Genomic DNA, 19,343 nt, shown 5'->3' on the forward strand with positions numbered 1-19,343 from the left:
ATTTTATCCACCTACAAGCAATGTTATCGACCCTACAAAAGCCTACGACCGTTCTGCGGGTCGTTCCCGTTGCATTTCCTTGCACGGTAATGAAAACAAGAACGAATCGACAGAAGTTAACGTAATTTTGTAATTCAGCTTCCCAGAATCTACAGTGAACGACACTTATTTTCTGTAAAAAATCCATTACGGAAGGGCCACCGAACCGGTGAACCCATGGGTGACTACGCCAGTATCTTGGTTCTACAGTTGAATAAACCGGTTTGTTTAGCGGAATGCTTTATGCAAAGTTAACTAAAATGAGCAAATTATACGAAAAGGCTGGAGCGATGTAAAAATAATTTCAATATTCACAGATCATCACATAAAACGTAAAAATAGAGGGTACTCGCGTGATACAATATTGTTTATTTTGTGCGTTCCGCGTTATGTTTGAAATCTCTCATTATCAATATTTTCATATAGTATTTCGATCAATATGTGTTAATCAATGCCAAACGTAGAATTTGAACTGAACTTCCGGCTTATTAATGCGGGCTCTGTAAAACGCTTCGAGGTAAATGAGTTACAATACAAGAAGATATTAATATAAATATGCAAGTAAAAGAAGCACTATTCACGGTCAAGATTAATTATATATGCTCGTGGGTACGAATCCCGGCCTGGGTATGGGTGTAATTTTCTTCATCAATTTCATCGTATCATCACTCATCCTCATATTCGTGATTAGCCAAAAATGGCAGAAAAGAGAAGCAAAATAAACCCAATCATAAATAAATTCTGATGCAGTGCACATACAGTATGTTCCTTCGTAAGAAGTGAATATTGTAATATAAATCCTTTGATACCCTAAGTAGCGCTCTGACCTCTGATGCGAATGGTACCGGGTGCGATCCTATTTTGAGGTTGTAGTCGACAGCATTATAAGGCCAACCGGAGCCTTGCATAGGTTCACTATGAAAGAGAAGAAACTGTATCCGAGGCTCTGAGCGTACAGGGTCAACGAAGTTAGTAATAAGTTGTGTTTTATCCAGCGTATCTTGATACACTTGTAGATACAAATGTATCTTCTGCAAATATGCTGTGTAAAGAAACAAACTGCCGGAGTACTAATTGAGGCAGGTGTACGACTTCTAACAGAAATTTATTTGTGATTCAAGTCGTCATAGTGTGTCGAATAGTCAACGGCAGAATGCTGAAAAATGTTAACTCAATTGCGCTGGTAAGAAGTAGTACTTGGAAGTTTCGTACTAACACGAAAGCAAAATCGCATTTACTGCGAGCTGGAAGCTTCTTCAGCAGATCTCGCCACGTGATAAGTATTTTGCTTTGGCGACACTTTGGCCGAACAGGAAAACGGAAAGAGACTCTGCTGGGTGTTTAAATGGAATCTGAAATGAGCGTGGGTTGAAGAAACACACGCGGTTCAAACGCCACTCCAGACAGTTCGGGGTCTACGAAAGAAACCGTTGGCTACGAAGCGAAGGACCGACGCCTCTGCTAAACACCGAAGGAATCCACTGAAGAAATAGGCCTACATTCCGTTACATATTCCTCCCCCTTTCTATACTCCCTGGAATAATCTTTCTTATCCAATACAGATTGCAAATCTATATCTAATCATAAAATAAATACTTATCTAATGCTTTTAAAATACGGTAATCTGTAAATATACTATAGCACAACAGCCAAAGCGATAACTTACCTCACGCATCATTTGAAGTTTAGTCAACTTGACCAGAAGATTCTTATCCTCAATTCTTGTCTTCTAGTAGATTTTAGTCAGGTTCACACACTATTTATACTTTCGGAACTGAAATAACGATAAAGTAATCGTCAACACTGATTTGTTCTTGTAAATACACGAAACTCCATAATGGAACAACTATAATCACTATTTTTTTTTTTACAAGAACTTCTTGTGCTTTCAAAACAACACTGGGACACAACACTCACAGTTAGCTCTCCTTAAAAATTGTGTATTTCTCTCGTTATCAATTTTCTTTTTACTCGTTTCAAAACATTCTTACAGCACACACATCGTACACTGTTAACACAAACGGTAATTTTAAACTTTTCTCTCTCCTTTCTTTCAACACACTGTCACAGTTAGTATTTTGTTGATTGGCGTCTGGGTAAATCCTAAGCACAACTTTACGTCAGCGTATCCAGCACGTTGATGAATGATGACGAATTGTGTTTACGTTTTGATGGCAAGAATTCTCGTTTCGCAGCACACGGGCTTGCGCTAGAATCCTACCGACACTCGGAAAAGCTCGGGCCTGACTGTTTTCGCGTTCAAGTTCGGCTCTCGCTCGGCTCCTACGTCGAGCGGTCTCTCTCGAATCGCGGTCACCGATTGGTGCTTCGCTACGTGACGTTTAAGACGCGGAGTATGCTGGTTCGAGCCTTCAGCCAGAGGGAACAACGATTTTGTCCAGAATTGTTTTGTGTTTCCGAAGTCGTCCGCTACTCTAGACAGACTTGTCTTGCGAGTGGGCTTCAACCGCGCGCTTGGTATACATACTAGCTAGCACTACGTACGCCTACTATTACGAACCTCTTCTTCATTCAACCAAGACTGTCTGGATTCAGTACCGTCGCTACCTCACTTCGTAAACAAACTTCTTGATGACTCAAACCTATGTTTACCACATGCTCAAAGCCAGAAAATAAGATGGGATTCCAAGCTAATACTCCCACCTTCGATGCAAGCTGTCCTGGGTTCGATAATAAGCTCGAACAATTGGGCATCAAATTCAAAAACATATTTCAGTCTCTAAAGTCAAATATGCTGGTATTCTATTAAAACATTAAAATGCTGACCAAGGTACACTTTTATAAAAGAAAAAATATACATAAAAACGTAACGTTTCTACCTTCTAACAGGATCTTCTTCAGACGAATATTCACAATAAACCAATGTTATCATTGGCATTCTAACGCCACTCCGTCCAAATGACAAAAATGGGTGTTCAGCTGAAAACTTTCGTTCAGGCCTGGTCAACAGTTACGTCCACTAAATGCTCATGTGAGCTAATCGGTACTGGATATAGTGGAATCCCAACTGCTGTACAATGTTCTTTCCCGAGGATCGAACACGGTACTCACTGATTATAGGATTGCGGCGTTACCACTGTGTGGTAGAGGCTACTTTGTCTTGCACTTTTGCTCAAATCTGAGCTGTGACTTTTACACCATCGGAGTTTTTTTATTTATTTATTATCCTGCGCACAACAGGCATCTGCCTTTTACAGTGCACAGTAAATGTCTTACATAGGATTTATACACATAAAAATAATATTTATACACATTTCAGATATATATAAAAATACATATAGAGGTTATATATATCGTCCTTAAACATTACCGTGGATAAAAAAATGAATCAAACCTTAACACAATTACATTCATATATGTATGGGTATATATACACACAGAATGAAGGTAAAGATAATAATAATTGCAATAATAATAATAAAAATAATTAAAAATTAAAAAATTAAGTAAGAATGTTGTCCATTAAATAGCGTTTATACTCAGAAAATTTAGCAAATATGTGCAAGTGTATGCCCCTCTCTAACCATTCAAGCTACACATTCTTCGCAGGGGAGCCATTTCTGCGGATTTTGTACGGGTGCGGGAAATTGCAAAGAGTTGCTTTCTTGATCGCAACTTTGGATGGGGGACATAGAAAGCTATTTTTGAAAGCAGAGATGAAGAATCCAATTTGTCGTTAAGAAGTTTGAAAAGAAAAAGGAGCTGATGTATGGTTCTTCTGTTTGCAAGAGAGGTAATGTGTAATTTAATTAGTAATTCGTTATAAGGTGTCATCTTTGGATATGCACCATCTATCCTAAAAACTTTATAGCGAGTGAACTTATTTTGAACTTTTTCAATAAGATCTATTTGTTTACTGGTTTGTGGACTCCGCACTATATATGCGTACTCTAATTTGGGCCTAACATATAGGTTAAATAATGATAACAACGCTTTATTTTCATTGAATTCTTTTGCAGTTCTCATAATGACGAAGCAGTACCCTTAACCATTACGACTGAACCAGGAGGAATATTGATTTGCACTCTCCATGTACATTTCAACCTACGCTTGGAAATTAGAAGTTAATTATCGTTGTTATTATTACCTTATAGTACCTAATAATCATACATTTTTTTAAGTTGAAATCACATTTTACGCAGAATAGTGCTTTAGAATAAAATGAATGATCTCTTTTCGTAAACAAACACGTATCTCAAAATAAGTGGGGTAGCATTATAGTACGCCCGTACGCCCGGCGTTCCCCGATTTAAAATTTCAAAAATGCGTAAATGCTGTAAATATAAAGTAAAACTTCACTAATTTCATATATGTTTAACCTTCATGGCATTATAATAGCTATTTTTCGCGATTCGCTTGCAACGCTCCACTAACAACACTCGTTCTAGCATTTTTTTCAATCCCTTTCCTGGCCGGACGCCGGGCAGATTCGCTGTAAAGGACTCTATATTCCTTGCTGTCTATCTGGTGGGAAAGCTCTACAGCACGCGCGCAAATGCTCTCGCCAGCGTACGGAGCAGAGGGCTACGCTACGTGATTGGTTCATGTGACCCTTCCTGCCTTCTGAAGCAGACGACAGCGGTAGAATTCCTACCCAGTTATTCGCGCTCATTGCCACTCGTGCTATGTGATGCTACAAAACGCAATATTGACTGACGTAACTTTACCAAACTCAAATATACCACTTCTTAATGGCCACTGCATTGTATAATTTATCGCACGAACAGCGATGTGCATTAAAAACTAAAAGATCAACACAGTTTTTGTCAAATAAGTTGGTGAAGTCCTCGTGGTAGAAGTTCAGCCTGTGGCTGCTATACCACTTAACCCTCAAAACCATTATTTTTTAATTATTATTATTCGTTATTATCTAACTCCTTAATATTGTGTCAATGGAAATGTTTAGCATTCATTTGAAAACTCTTAACATCGAATGGTCTCTGGACAAAATTATTTTAAAATGTTCATCAGCATTCTCAAGATGTAATAAACAGTGGTCTGAATTACTAATCGGCACTGTTACGTCAGTTGAGTGTACGATAGTTGGATCATCCACCCACCTCCGTGTCAGAGTGTTTTGCACAGTGCGCCAAGACGACAGAGGCCCCTCATTCGAATCTCGGCGTGAGCACGGGTGTTCTTTGTGAGTGTCCCTTCATCAATATCATCACTCATATTCATATTCGCGATTAACCAAAAGAAGTAGAATAGCGAAGTAAAATAAACCAAATCAATCAGTAGTTGGATCATCCACAACAATGACGTCTACTGTTGTGCAGGCGCTTGTGATTCAGGTAGGTTTTATAATGATTTGCGTCATACCGAAAGGTTTAAAACACCAGAGTTCAAAACATTTGTTGCAAAGTGAGGCATCTCATTTTCTAGCTAAAACATGCATGGATGGTGTTTTATTGAAAACCCAGCTGACTTCAGGCAAATAAACAATACCTGTGGCGACTAATACCATAAGTAAATTATTAAGCAAGAAAGGGCCGACCCTTCCTTCGGACTTCCCACCCGAAATGCCCATGCTACGCCACTGTTCAAAATACTAAATTGTATGGTACAGGGACGTCGGAACCGGGGGGCATTGTGCCCCCCACTAATCGTCGAAGGGGGGGAATATGGTATTCCCCCCCCCAGTCGCGCCATAAAAAATATACTATTTTTTTGCTCATTTTTGGTTCTGAAGAAAATTTGAGAAAATATTTTTGCACTCGTCAAATGAACGTGGGCTGATGTTTCCGCAAGAACAAGAAAAGAAGTACTTGACTGACACATCCCTAAGCAAATTAGGAATGGCAGTTTCGTCTTTTCAAAGCAAGTGCAAAAGTGAATTGTCCCTTCTAGGAATGATGCCTCGCTCGTAACAATACTTCAGGGAGGGTTGGGCTGAGGGCAAAGGTCGGTGCACTCAGATAAGAACGGTCTGCAGTTCCGAAATAGATCCAAGGTGGCATATTTCCGTGAAACAGGTGTTGTGAAGGAACCAAATATCCTTCGAAGAATTCCTGGCCACGCTCTCTTTGCATCCCTCCTGCTGTCGCATGTCCACAACCTCCTTGTCGGGAAAGCTTTGTCCAGATGCGCGTTTCGGAGGATGATTGAATTTTCCCACGCTTCGTCTCGAACTTTTCAGTTGAAGTTTGGTGTTGGGTTGGCCCATCCATAAACCACACGTCAATAGTTAGTTATCAGGTGCATCGAAAACTTGTGAATAACAAATGTATTTCTGAAAATGTGGTTGCAGGGGAAGAGTGAATGAACAACCAACACAAAATACGTCTTTTTGGAGGAAAGCAGTAGAATAAAATTATTCTTGATCATTTACATGAGACGAAGCTATTGTGGTAATGGTAAAGCCGCCAAAATTAAAAGCTTAACAACAAGGTGTTCGATTTCCGAGGAAGCACATACATGATTCCTTCATTTATGACTATCAACATCATATCCTTTATCCATTGCACAAGAGTCTGTTACATGTGCAACTGTTGGTTGGATTTGGTGTTTTAAGTCCACTTTATGCACAATAAGGCTAATCGGGACTGGACCTACAGTTTAAAGTAGGACCCGAACCACTATGTGGCTCCACCGGGTATCGAACCCGGGACCCCTTAATTACAAGGCGACGACGCTACCACTGCGCCATCGGGGAGGCCCTACATGTGCAACTGTAATTGCCTCTGTTTGATAGTATACATTTAAAACGGAATGCAAATATTAATCCCACGGTACTGTAACACATCGCACCGCATGTCGTCTCTTTTTTCGGGAAGAGGGGGGCGAGGGGGCAGAGCCGGCCCGGGGAGGGGCAACTCGGGCACTCTCCTGAGGCCCAGCGCTGCCCCGTGTCAGATAAATATAATTATTGATTGTGCACAGTTTATTGTGGGTTTAAATGCCCCTGGTGGTTCCAATGAAGAAACTAATTTGATTTCCAATTCCCAACTGTAGCATTAATACCGATGTTAAGTAATTTTTGCAAGTCATAAACGTAAGAACTGAAACAAAAATGTCTGGTTTCAATTTTCAATTGATAATCTACATAGCAGAGGGGATAATGCAACCGGTAGTCACGTAGAAAGCATTTCACCTTCCAGGTATACCTATTTACTTCTATTGAATAGCAGGTTGCAAGGATCCATGTGGGGACAATTGTTCTACAGGACCCCGCTAACTCGCGATGCAAGGGCTTCTCAAAATGTTGGTTTCTATTCTCAGCCATTGCGTTCTTCTAACTTTGTTCTAACCATTGGTAATTTTCTATATTTAAATGATATGATTAAAAGAAAGTCTTGAACAACTAAGAACTTTGATTTACAGTATTAAGGAGCTCCTCTACATCGTGACGTGACCCCAACGAAGCTGGTATTGCTCCAATGTCTACATGCATGCATCACAGTTTAGCTAACACTGAGGTGAGAATAAATGCCATTAAATACGTCAAGAGTATCGATTGACTGGTTAATGTATTTATCACCGCTTGTTTGTGCAATTATATTACCTAGAGCGGAGAGGACGACAGCATCTATAATTTAATCTAAAATGTAATATAAATTACATGAATGAATATATATATATATATATATATATATATATATATAAATAATATAATTATTACTATAATTTACTATATTAATAATTAATTAATTACATATAGGAAAAGATATTTAGAAAAAGAAGTTGGTGGATTTGTGAACTTGCCCCCCCCCCATTCCGAAATAAGTTCCGACGTCCCTGGTACGGTACAATTCCACTTTGAAGAAGCCGTTTACATTGAGCGACGAGCAGTCAGCCCATTAAGTCCCATCGTCGCTATTATCTGGCTCAGCTCCACAAGGAATCGAACCTGGTACAGCTTGTACTAAAGACAGGAGTGAAACAATTGGTTCACGAGAAAGCGTTTTCTTAATATTTCGAATACTCTTCATGTTCATGGGCGGGGATTAGGAAGTGCATGGGGGCAACTGTCCCCCCACTTATTGCCACTTTTTCCCCTGCATTATGCTAAACCTTATATAATAAGGGAAAGTAAACTGCCCTTGTCCCCTCCCCCCCCAGTTTTGGAACCCAATCGCCGCCACTGTTCATGTGTATAGTGTAACCAGCGCCCACCCCCTGAATTCATGTATAATGTAGAGCCACAACACGCACAACCCCGAAACCAAGGCTCATGAGATCGCATGCAGGTCACATTTGTACTACGAGGCGCATCCAGAAAGTAAGTTCCGATGGACTGTAAAATGAAAGACGAATATCAGAAGACAATGATTTTATTACCGTGGAGTTAGTGATGCATAACCTACTTTTCAACATATGCACCATCCTTGTTGAGGCATTTGTCGTAACGCGGCACCAGCTTTTGTATGCCTGTGTCAAAGAATTCTGCAGCCAAGGACTGGAACCAGGATGTCACACCCGTAGGGGGGTGGTCAAAGATATCCCAACCATATTGCTGCAGAGTAGCCTGCGTGAGCCTTGCTGTATGGGGACGTGCGTCGTCATGCAATAACGTTATTCCTGCGCTCAACATTTCACGTCTTTTGTTCTGGATCGCCCTTCGCAGTTGCCGCAAAGTGTCACCTTACCACATTTCTCTCATCACCGACTCCACACAACTGCGCTCGCGCCAGGTTATGACTACGTGTTCCTCCTCCACTCCTGCGCAAGCGCGTCCCGCTCTGACCACTCGTGCCATCTTGGGGCACTTTCGGAACTTACTTTCTGGATGCTCCTCGTACATAAATATTGTTGTTCTCATGGTAGTGAATAAGTGGGATACAGAAGAATCCAAGTAACAACTGTACAGGACCTTCATTTCGACGAAGTTTTGAGTGTCGTCAGCAAATTGGACCGTGGCGGTAACTGAACTTTGCTAACTCGCTTGAAATCCGCGTATTCTAAGTTACACCGATGCAGTTATAATGGACGATATTGTCGTTCTGTTACCGCTGTACAGGCCTTTAAATACGTTTCTGGAAGTGTTCCTTCCTAACCCATGTCATTAACTATAATACTGACATTAGAAAAACAGCCGCTTATTTTTCTCTTCATAACGTGCAAGAAGTTAAAATCTCATTTTCCTCGAACGATGAAGGCGAGAACACAACGCGTTCTCAAAGGCCACCGAATTGCTGGAACTAACACTTTTCACCTTCAAATACTCATGCGCTGTTGTTAATGGGACTTCCTCAACACTTCCGTCTGTTGTCGAAGTTACCGAGATAATGAGGTTTGTAAGGATGGAAAGGCACGATCTCGTTTCAAAAATAATGTAAATTATGTTGCGAATATACCGTCACAGTCTGCAGAGAGAATTGCATGATTTTGTCATGGGTCATTGAACTAAATCTTGCAGAGGGAAAGAGTTATCACAAGGAAATCCGTTGGGAAAAAAATTAAAAAAACGGGAAACCAATTGTTGTTCAACGTGCGTTTATAAATAACTATCGCTCTGGTATTCCAAAACCCGAACGTTTATTGCCGCAACAATATATGCCCGCCATCTGTCCTTATCCTGGGCAAGAATAATCCATTCTTGGCCATCCTTACCAATTTCCTTAAGGTGCATCTTTATAGCTATTGTCACACTATAATTGTCCCTGATTTCCCACAGGTTTCTTACCCCATCAGGTTTCCTAACAAGGATCCTGTAACCCTTTTTTATTCTCTTCCATGCGTGTTACATGGCCTGTCCATTGAAAAGTCTTCTTCATTTAACTATTCTAATAATATCAGATGAGTAGAGATGGCGCAGTTGAGTATTATGTAACCTTCTCCACTTCCCTGATGTTTCATCTCTTTTAGGTTGAAATGTAATTCTTAAGATTTTATTTTTAAAAAAAATCTTAATTTATGTTCCTCTTTTAGTGTAAGGATCTACGTTTAACATCTATACAACACTATAGGCAGAATTACTGTTGTGTATATTTTAACCTTTAGCTTTTTTATAATAGATGAAAGGATAAAAGATTACGAATATTAAGGTTTACCGCGTTTGGAAATTCTTTCTTATACTATTGAGACAATGACGCATTTAGAATTGGTGCAATGCAGTGGATTCACGTTAAAATAAAACCTTCCATAACGTTTCTTGTGGAAATTGTTTCTTGACAGTTGTCTACAAGAATTAATGCATGAAAATATTTATAACCGTAATGATAATAGTATAGGCTATTATTATTTTTTTAATATGAGTAAAACAATCAGACACTTACTTTCATCAGCTGGAACAAACAATCTCATTCTGTAAATCTAACACCAATGTGTTAATTTCTTTGGTAGAACAGCTGATTTTCACATAAATTATAGCACGGTCATAATTAGAAAAATGAAGATAGTGAATGTATGCTGTTATTATTATTATTAAAGTAGGGTTACAATTAAGCTTACAATTTTCTGTACATTGATTCCGTAACTACAAAAACAGCATTTTGCCCTACATGAATTAATTTACAGTTATGCTATTTGTTAAATTATAAGTATACATAAAATGGAATATTATAAATTTATATAATTGAAAAATATAAGAAATTGAATAAAATAAACATTTTTGCAGCTACGTTATATGAAGGAGGCAATGAGGTAGATGATGCACTGTGTCAGTATTCATAGATTAATGTCCTAATCTGTCGTTTAAATTTGGCCAAATTTCTCTCCTTTCTGCAATTTACAGGCAGTTGATTCCACGCTTTACTTGCCAGAGATGACAGGGATTTTGATCCGTATCTTGCCTTGTTACATTTTGATACTCGGATACTGTTGGTGATAATTGGATCGCAGATTGGGATAATGTATATTACTAGATATCATTACTTTGTCCTTTAATAAGTGGTGGTGCGTGTTAATTGCCTTGTGAATTTTTATTAGAAATGCATATTTTCGCCTGGATTTCAGCGTGGGTAATTGGGAGCTCTTCTCTGCTTGCTCGAGAGCTCGTGTGCGCCGTATTTCTTATGCTACGAATAGGCCAATTTTGCATTTTCTCTAGTTTCGTGGTGTTATTTCTATTAACCCCATAGAGTACAGAGGAACAGTATTCAAGTAACGGCCTAATAATTGCTTTGTAGAATGCTAATTTATGGGCAAGGTGTTTATATTTACAGACAAATTGAAACTGCTTGATTCTAGGTGCTGCACGCGCTTTATTCTGAGTCGTTTTCACGTTCAGAAGACACAATGGGCTCTTATGGGCAATGCTTTTCTTATGGGAAATACGAGCGCGCTGTTGTGAAATTTCTCGATTTACAAATGTAGCTTAAGTAAAATCGGTACCTGCAGTTTTGCAGGAAATTTTGTAGAGAATACGATGGTGAACACAAAAAACTGTTAACTTGCTTATGTTCGGGAATGAAAGCATTCTGCTGCGAGCCGTCTGCGGCGCATGCGCGCGCAGCGAAGAGACTAACAGACTTGCTCATGTGAGCTCGGCCGTGCAACATACTACGCGCGCGTCTCCTACTATCTACGATATTAGACAGTTGTAATTACGGTTCTACATACCAATATGTATTATTTAGTATTATAAATATTCTAAAATCTAAATCGATGTACCGTGTTATTCATCTGGTAGAACTACGCCTAAGGTAAAACAGTTAACTTAAATAACCAGAGTCTCAACGAATTATAAGTCGGTCATTACCGCAACATATGGTCCTCCGCAAAACCGGATGAATTACGGATATCGGTAAACGACGGGACTGGTGAAAGTGCAGTTTAGTGAAGTGAAGTGTTACCGACAGTGAAAGTACAGTGAAGTTACAGAACAAAGCCGTTTTCCCGCCACTTCAGCCACGCCGCGCGAGGGGAAATTAGAGCGAGCTAGGAGAATCAACGGACAGCACGATCCAGTCACAGGGTTGCCAAGAGCAGAGGAATTATCGACGGCTGCAGATTCCATGTACGTGAGTAAATCCTTTTATTTTCCTTTTCCATGCTTGTTTGTTCATATTCCTAACCTTGCCTGAGAAAATGCCGGAAGAAAGTGAAATGCTTGAGAAGCTCGTGAGACAACGCAGTGTAATTCAAGGACAATTAACTCGGCTTCAGAACTACGTGTCGAATTATGACGAAGCAAGTGGTCATGTAAACGAAATTGTAGCAAGGCATAAGCAACTCGGCAGTGTTTGGTCAAAACTAGAGGATGTAATGGACAAGATATCCGAATTATCAGATGAGCAATCTCACGACGAGAAGAGAGCGTCACTTGAGCAAAGTTACTTCACGTTAGAAGCTAAAATGCTTTCAATAATAGACAAAGACTCGACGAGAAAGAATAACACATGTAAGCCTGAAACTAAATCTCCAGTCAAGCTCCCAGATGTAACTTTACCAACGTTTGACGGAAACTATACTCAATTTTCATCGTTTCAAGATATTTTTGTAGCCCTCATAGAAAAAAATGAAACCTTGTCAGACATACAAAGATTGCAGTATTTACGGCTTTCGTTAAAGGGTGATGCATTACAAACGATTGAGAATTTGCAACTCACAGGTGCTAATTACAAGGTTGCCTGGGACTTGATTCAGCGCAAATACAATAATCCAAAGTTAATAGCCGCTGCTTACGTAAATGACATTTTGAATGTATCTTCAGTCACTAAGGAAAGTGTAACAGAATTAAGAAAGTTCACGACTACGATTAGAAGTTCTATAGAAGCATTAAGAAACATGCAGGGAGACGCGGACCTAATTGATATTTTTCTCGTTCAGTATCTTTCAGCCAAATTGGATAAATGTACGAGAAGAGACTTTGAGAAACAATCAAGCAATACAGAATTCAGTACCATCGAAGAATTGCTTATATTCTTAGAAGCTAAGTGCAACTATCTACAGAAATTCGAAGCGAATGAACCTTCGACATCAACGAAGTCGTTTTCAAGGTCACCAGCTGTTAGTAACGTCAGGTCAAGAACGCCACAAGCATCTAACACGTATTTTACTGCATCAGGTAAAAGCTGCATCTATTGCAAGGATGCCTCTCCTTTTCATCCTTTATTCAGATGCCAGTCATTTTTGAAATTGACGAATAAACAGAAATATAAATTCCTGCATGAGAACCGCATATGCACGAACTGTTTGCGTTTTGCTAATCACACAGTGTTAAATTGTAAAGCCGGCTCTTGCAGGTACTGTAGGTTGCGTCATCACACGAGTTTGCACGAAGAAAGGGGTGGCGAGCGCCGTGTACGTCCCCTTCCTCCAGGAAGATCAGCTGCGAACGAAACAAGCAGTGTTTCCAACCCTCAAGTCGGAGAGGGAACCAGCTCATCGTATTCAGTAAAGAATAAGAACCAGAATGTTTTGCTGGCTACTGCCTGTGTTCTAGCAAAGGACAAAGATGGAAAATACTTGCCCTGCCGCATCTTATTGGACCCGGGGTCTCAAGTGAGCCTCATTAGTATGGATACGGTACAACGTCTTGGGTTACGAAGACAGAGACAAAATACGTTGATACAGGGAATAAGTTCCAACACTGTAAATTCACCTTTTGCTGTGAATGTGGAATTAAAATCAAGATTCAATGAATTTACTGTAGAAGCACAATGTTCTGCCTTGAAAAATATTACGGAACGTTTGCCTGCAGAAAAAATGGATATTTCAACATGGGAGATACCTACAGATATTGCCCTGGCGGATGAAAACTTCAATGTTCCTGCAAGGATTGACATATTAATTTCTGCAAGTATATTTTTCGATATCTTACTGCCAGAGAAGATGTCGAAACAAGGACCTTATCCTACGTTACAAAACACACAGTTTGGCTGGATTGTAGTGGGCAACACTCCAAATACAACGTCACATCCAAGCAGATCATTCTTTATACAGGGTGAGCCGTTGGAAATGCTCTTACATCGTTTCTGGTCGGTCGAAGATTTGTCGGAAGAAATTATGTCGCCTAAAGAAAAGAAAATGGAAGCACATTTTCGCCAAACTACAGAAAGGAATGAAGATGGCACTTACACGGTACGCTTACCTTTGACGGAAGATAGATCAGCATTAGGGGAATCTTTGGAACATGCACACTCCAGATTTTTACAGTTAGAACGCCGACTAGATAGAGAACTGGAATTGAAAGAAGAATATGTAGAATTTATGAACGAGTACGAGAGATTACACCACATGCAAGCAGTGCAGGAAGTGCGAGAGGCGCCAGCAACGGGAGACATCCGATATTTCATCCCCCATCACCCAGTTGTGAATATAGCCAGCTCCACGACGAAAGTACGAGTCGTATTCGACGGTTCAGCAAAAACGACCAGTGGCAGGTCACTCAATTGCCTACAAAGTGCAGGACCGGTTCTACAAGAAGACCTGTTCGGGTTACTGCTTCGCTTTATGACCCATATAATCGCTCTGAAATCTGATATTGAGAAGATGTATAGGATGATTCATATGCACCCTTCTGATAGGAAATTACAGTGCATATTATGGAGAAAATCTCACGACGAACCACTGATGATCTACGAATTAAACACTGTAACTTATGGCCTGACATCTAGCTCATATCTAGCAACTAAATGCCTACAGCAACTAGCGACAGACGAAATGCACAACTATCCACAAGCTGCTGAAATACTGAAGAGAGACTTTTATATAGATGACTTGCTGTCAGGGCAAGAAGACGAAAATCAAGCCATTAATCTACGTAAAGAACTGTCAGCATTATTATCGGCAGGAGGATTTAAGCTACGAAAATGGGCATCCAATTCTGCAAGAGTAATGGAAACTATACCTTTAGAACTACGGGAAGTTAAAGACACGATTCTGTTTAACGACGACAGTACAAAAACTCTAGGTGTCAATTGGAATACCACCGCTGACACCCTTTGCATATTAACGGCCGGAGATTCAGCGCTAGCGCCAGAACGCAATGCTGAGTTGGCTACACTCGCACCGGCGAAGAAACATCATCTTACAACCTACCATCCACGCAGCAATCCAGTCGACGGGAGGAAGAAATGCATTATAACTTCCCCTACGCGGGATCAAGCAGAGAAAGACAGCAACGCTTGTTTTGTAAACAATCACCCAGCTATCAACAATCAAAGAAACAATACGGCTGCTGGTTGCAGCAAAACTCCTTACGATAAACAAAGCTTTTCGACGATACGTGCAAAGAAAGAAAACAATTTAGCCTGCTACGATTTGAACGTTCAAGAAACATTAAGCAAGCGCAGGGTTGCCAGTCAAATCGCGCAACTCTTCGATCCGCTCGGAATTATTGGGCCTGTTATTGCACTGTTTAAACAATTTCTACAGAAACTATGGAAATTAAATGTATCCTGGGACGATGAGTTACCTTCAGATGTATTAAGCGAATGGAAGACTTTACAAGCACAAATATGTCACATTTCAGACATGAAGGTTCCACGATGTATTTTACCTAAAGGGAAGATTATAAACATTCAAATCCACGGGTTTTCTGACGCGTCTGAGAGAATGTACGGCGCATGCATTTACGTCAGAACTGTAACTGCAGGAGGAGAAGTTAATTCACGGTTATTGTGCAGCAAGAGGAAAGTTGCACCGATTAAGAAAATAACTTTGCCTCGTCTTGAGCTGTGCGCAGCACTTATCTTGGCAAAATTAGTTAATAAAGTGATACCTTTATTGAATCTCCAAATAAACAAGGTATATTTATATACAGACTCGCAGATTGTTTTGGCATGGATTGCAAAGGACCCAGAGACAGGAATATACGCAGGTGTGTGATTGGCGGCAAGTAAGGTCAAAGGATAATCCTGCTGATATGTTATCGAGAGGAGTCGAACCCCTGAAGCTAAAGGAAAACTCACTTTGGTTCCAAGGACCAGCATTTCTAAGCCAATCAGATAAAGATCCGAATTTAGCCATCAACGAGATCAGTTTTGGAATGAATCCACCTACAGAAGTACCAGAACGAAAGAAGGTGAAAATAACCTCATTGGTAACTACCCACAAATCAGATGAAATTCTTACGAGATTCTCTAACTTTTTGACAATGATAAGAGTTATGGCACTTTGTCATATTTTCATTGATAATTGCAAGGGGCCCACGAAGAGAAATGTTTGTACTTCGAAACTGAATGCCAAGGATTTGCAACGAGCCACAGATACGTGCATTAAAGTAACGCAAGCCTTATTCTACGCGAAGGAAATAGAAGACTTGACTCACGAGAGAGAAGTTTCTCCGAACAGTGGAATAAAAAATCTGTATCCATTTCTCGACGCCGATTCCATTGTTCGCGTGGGCGGACGTTTACAACACAGCGATCTAGCTTTTGAAGCTAAACATCAGATAATCTTGCCTCCTAAGGCCCATCTTACACGGCTGTTAATTGAATACGAACATCGCAGATTACTTCATGCTGGAACACAGTTACTACTTTCCTCTATCAGACAAAAATATTGGATCGTCCGGGGAAGACAAATAGTTAAGCACATCCTACACTATTGTATTAAATGCCATAGACTTAAATCAGAAGCTAGTAAGCAACTGATGGGATATCTACCGGAGCACAGAATCCGAGCCGCTTATCCATTCATGTACAGTGGCGTAGACTACGCGGGGCCTATAATGATAAAGACTGGAGCGCCAAGGAGCAAATCGACGAGAAAATGTTTCATTGCACTTTTTGTGTGTTTCTCAACGAAGGCTGTACACGTTGAAATTGTTACAGATTTAACAACCGAAGCATTTTTAGCTGCATTGAAAAGATTTATATCTCGAAGAGGAAAATGTGCAGCCATTTACAGTGACAACGCCAGTACCTTTCGAGGTGCACACAGAGAACTTCAGGAACTACGCAATATGTTTGAATCTACCCAGTTTCAAGATGTCATTCAAGACTACGCTGCAAATGAGCACTTTGAATGGAAATTCATACCGCCAAGAGCGCCAAATTTCGGTGGACTCTGGGAAGCGGCGATTAAATCGCTAAAACATCATCTACGAAGAGTGATGGGAAGCACCATACTAACCTACGAAGAGTTAAGTACTTTACTTTGCCAGATTGAAGCAATATTAAATTCAAGACCACTTTGCATTTTACCCGACGAATCAGATTACCAGATATTAACTCCAGGGCATTTTCTCATTGGCAGACCTATAACCACCTTCCCAGAACCTGACCTTACCCTCATACCTGACAATAGACTCAGCAGATACCAGCTGATACAGAAGATGAGAAGATCCATTTGGAAGCAGTGGAATAAAGAATACCTCCATTCTCTTCAACAACGCCAGAAGTGGACCTCCTCCACCAAGAACTTATCTCCAGGGACAGTTGTACTACTGAAGGAGGACGACGTACCCCCACTACAGTGGAAACTAGCTAAGGTGGAAGCGGTGCATCCTGGGAACGATGGACTAGTGCGTGTAGTGATAGTGAAAACGAAAGACGGAGTTTTTAGAAGAAGTGTTAGTAAAATTGTGCTCCTCCCCATAGGTAAAGACGGAGATTAGTTGAATTATGTTCATTCAACCGGGGGGAGTATGTTCGGGAATGAAAGCATTCTGCTGCGAGCCGTCTGCGGCGCATGCGCGCGCAGCGAAGAGACTAACAAACTTGCTCATGTGAGCTCGGCCGTGCAACATACTACGCGCGCGTCTCCTATTATCTACGATATTAGACAGTTGTAATTACGGTTCTACATACCAATATGTATTATTTAGTATTATAAATATTCTAAAATCTAAATCGATGTACCGTGTTATTCATCTGGTAGAACTACGCCTAAGGTAAAACAGTTAACTTAAATTACCAGAGTATCAACGCATCATAAGTCGGTCAATACCACAACAGCTTACATAATTTTAGATAAATTAAAAACGCAAATTTTCTGTGAAAACACAATTTTTACATTGTTTTCATTCCTAACGTTGAAACATGCCGTAAAATTGAAGCATTCATTATTAAAAAAATTGACACTGTTTTTTAATTGTCATAGGTGACGGTGGTACTCAGAATTTATCAATACTTTAAAGCATATTTGCATTAAAAAATATTCAAATAAAGTATGTGGAGATTTTTTATATTCGTGCAGTAGAAAATGTCGTCGCTGGCCATTTTTTGTTCTGTAATTCCAAGTAAAAACTTCCAGCGACAAAGTTGTGGAGAAAATAATGAAATTATTTTTTATAACCACTCAAAGGTTCCCAGAAATATTATTTCCATGCATTTGGAGTTTCTTTTTAACCCGAACTGCGTGCGAAGTAAGGAGACGTTGTCTGGCCATCTTGAGCTGGCTCACCGCAGCATTCCGGGTAATCACCACCAAGTTTTCGAGTTGTTATTTTATTTCCATTCAGTAAAAATATGAACTTCATGCAGTTTGTTATAATAGAATTGCAATTACTTTAATTTAATAATTGACAATTATTTCCAATGCTGCTGTTGTGAGCAACATTAGTGCTGTCGCAAATACACGTTGTTTTTGTTTACATTACTCTCGACATTAATACTGAAATGAAGATCACCTTTCAGTTTCCAACGTACACATAAATTCATAGACACCATATTAACCTTTGAAAGGCTTTCCAACACGTGACAAAATATGGGGCTTCAAGATAGAAATATGACATGCCTTGCTTGAGTCATTTACGTCTTATCAGTTCACGTGGGCCATAACTCATTTGTTTGTTTGGGTTGCAACTTGAATGTAACCCATGTGCCAGGTTCTCCTTACTTGAGTGAGAGATCTGCTTTGGTCTGTTTAGACTTTTTCCCTCTCTCCAAAAAGTGTTTTCAGTTGCGTGAGCGCTCAGTGATTTTTACTTTTTTAAGTGATTTCTGAGGTGTCATATTCGTGCATTACACTCGCGTGTGTAGTGATCGCAATGGATCATAGTAAAAAGGGTAACTGTAACCTTCACAGTATAATATTAATAATTACATACAATTATCATTATATATACAAAATATGTAACACCTTCATTGTGAAGGAAGGTAATCATTTCCCGGCTACATGAGCTAGCGCTGTATTGGCAACACTGTGCGGTTTCTCCATAAGCGCCGTTGTGTCTTCTGAACGTGAAAACGACCATGTTTTTCTCAATATTTGAAATTACTTTTTCTAATTTGCTTGACCCGCAGTACAGGAGACAGTCATTGCGTACAAATATAATTCAAACCCAAATCTCTATTGTTGCACCATATCTATGCAAGTAATAACTATTATTTTTATTTCCAGACCTTTTGGTAACAACAAAATTACTGATCCAATTAACAAACCAATAAATTCATTATTATTATTATTATTATTATTACTGAGCCGCGGTAGCTCAGTCGTTAGGGCCTCTG

At 39.8% G+C, this 19,343-nt stretch overlaps 2 protein-coding genes across 10 annotated transcripts in view; one reads left to right on the forward strand and one right to left on the reverse strand.

The window, feature by feature from the left end:
- The window catches only part of LOC145994644 (semaphorin-1A-like), a 487,954-nt gene extending 485,649 nt beyond the window's left edge, over positions 1 to 2,305 (reverse strand). For all 9 annotated transcript variants that reach the window (XR_014442390.1, XM_083130750.1, XM_083130748.1 and 6 more), the window contains exon 1: positions 1,706 to 2,305. The gene's annotated coding sequence lies outside the window, so the exon portion shown is untranslated. The remainder of the gene's footprint in view (positions 1 to 1,705) is intronic.
- Positions 2,306 to 12,030: 9,725 nt separating this feature from the next.
- LOC145995377 (uncharacterized) lies at positions 12,031 to 17,506 on the forward strand. The gene is made up of 2 exons (XM_083131982.1): positions 12,031 to 15,078; positions 16,697 to 17,506. The coding sequence occupies exons 1-2, from the start codon at positions 12,031 to 12,033 to the stop codon at positions 17,504 to 17,506; spliced, it is 3,858 nt and encodes a 1,285-aa protein (XP_082988108.1).
- The last annotated feature ends 1,837 nt before the right edge of the window (positions 17,507 to 19,343 follow it).

This window comes from Lepisma saccharinum, chromosome 11 (assembly GCF_977018435.1).
Source record: "Lepisma saccharinum chromosome 11, izLepSacc3.1, whole genome shotgun sequence".
NCBI classification, from domain to species: Eukaryota; Metazoa; Arthropoda; class Insecta; order Zygentoma; family Lepismatidae; genus Lepisma; species Lepisma saccharinum.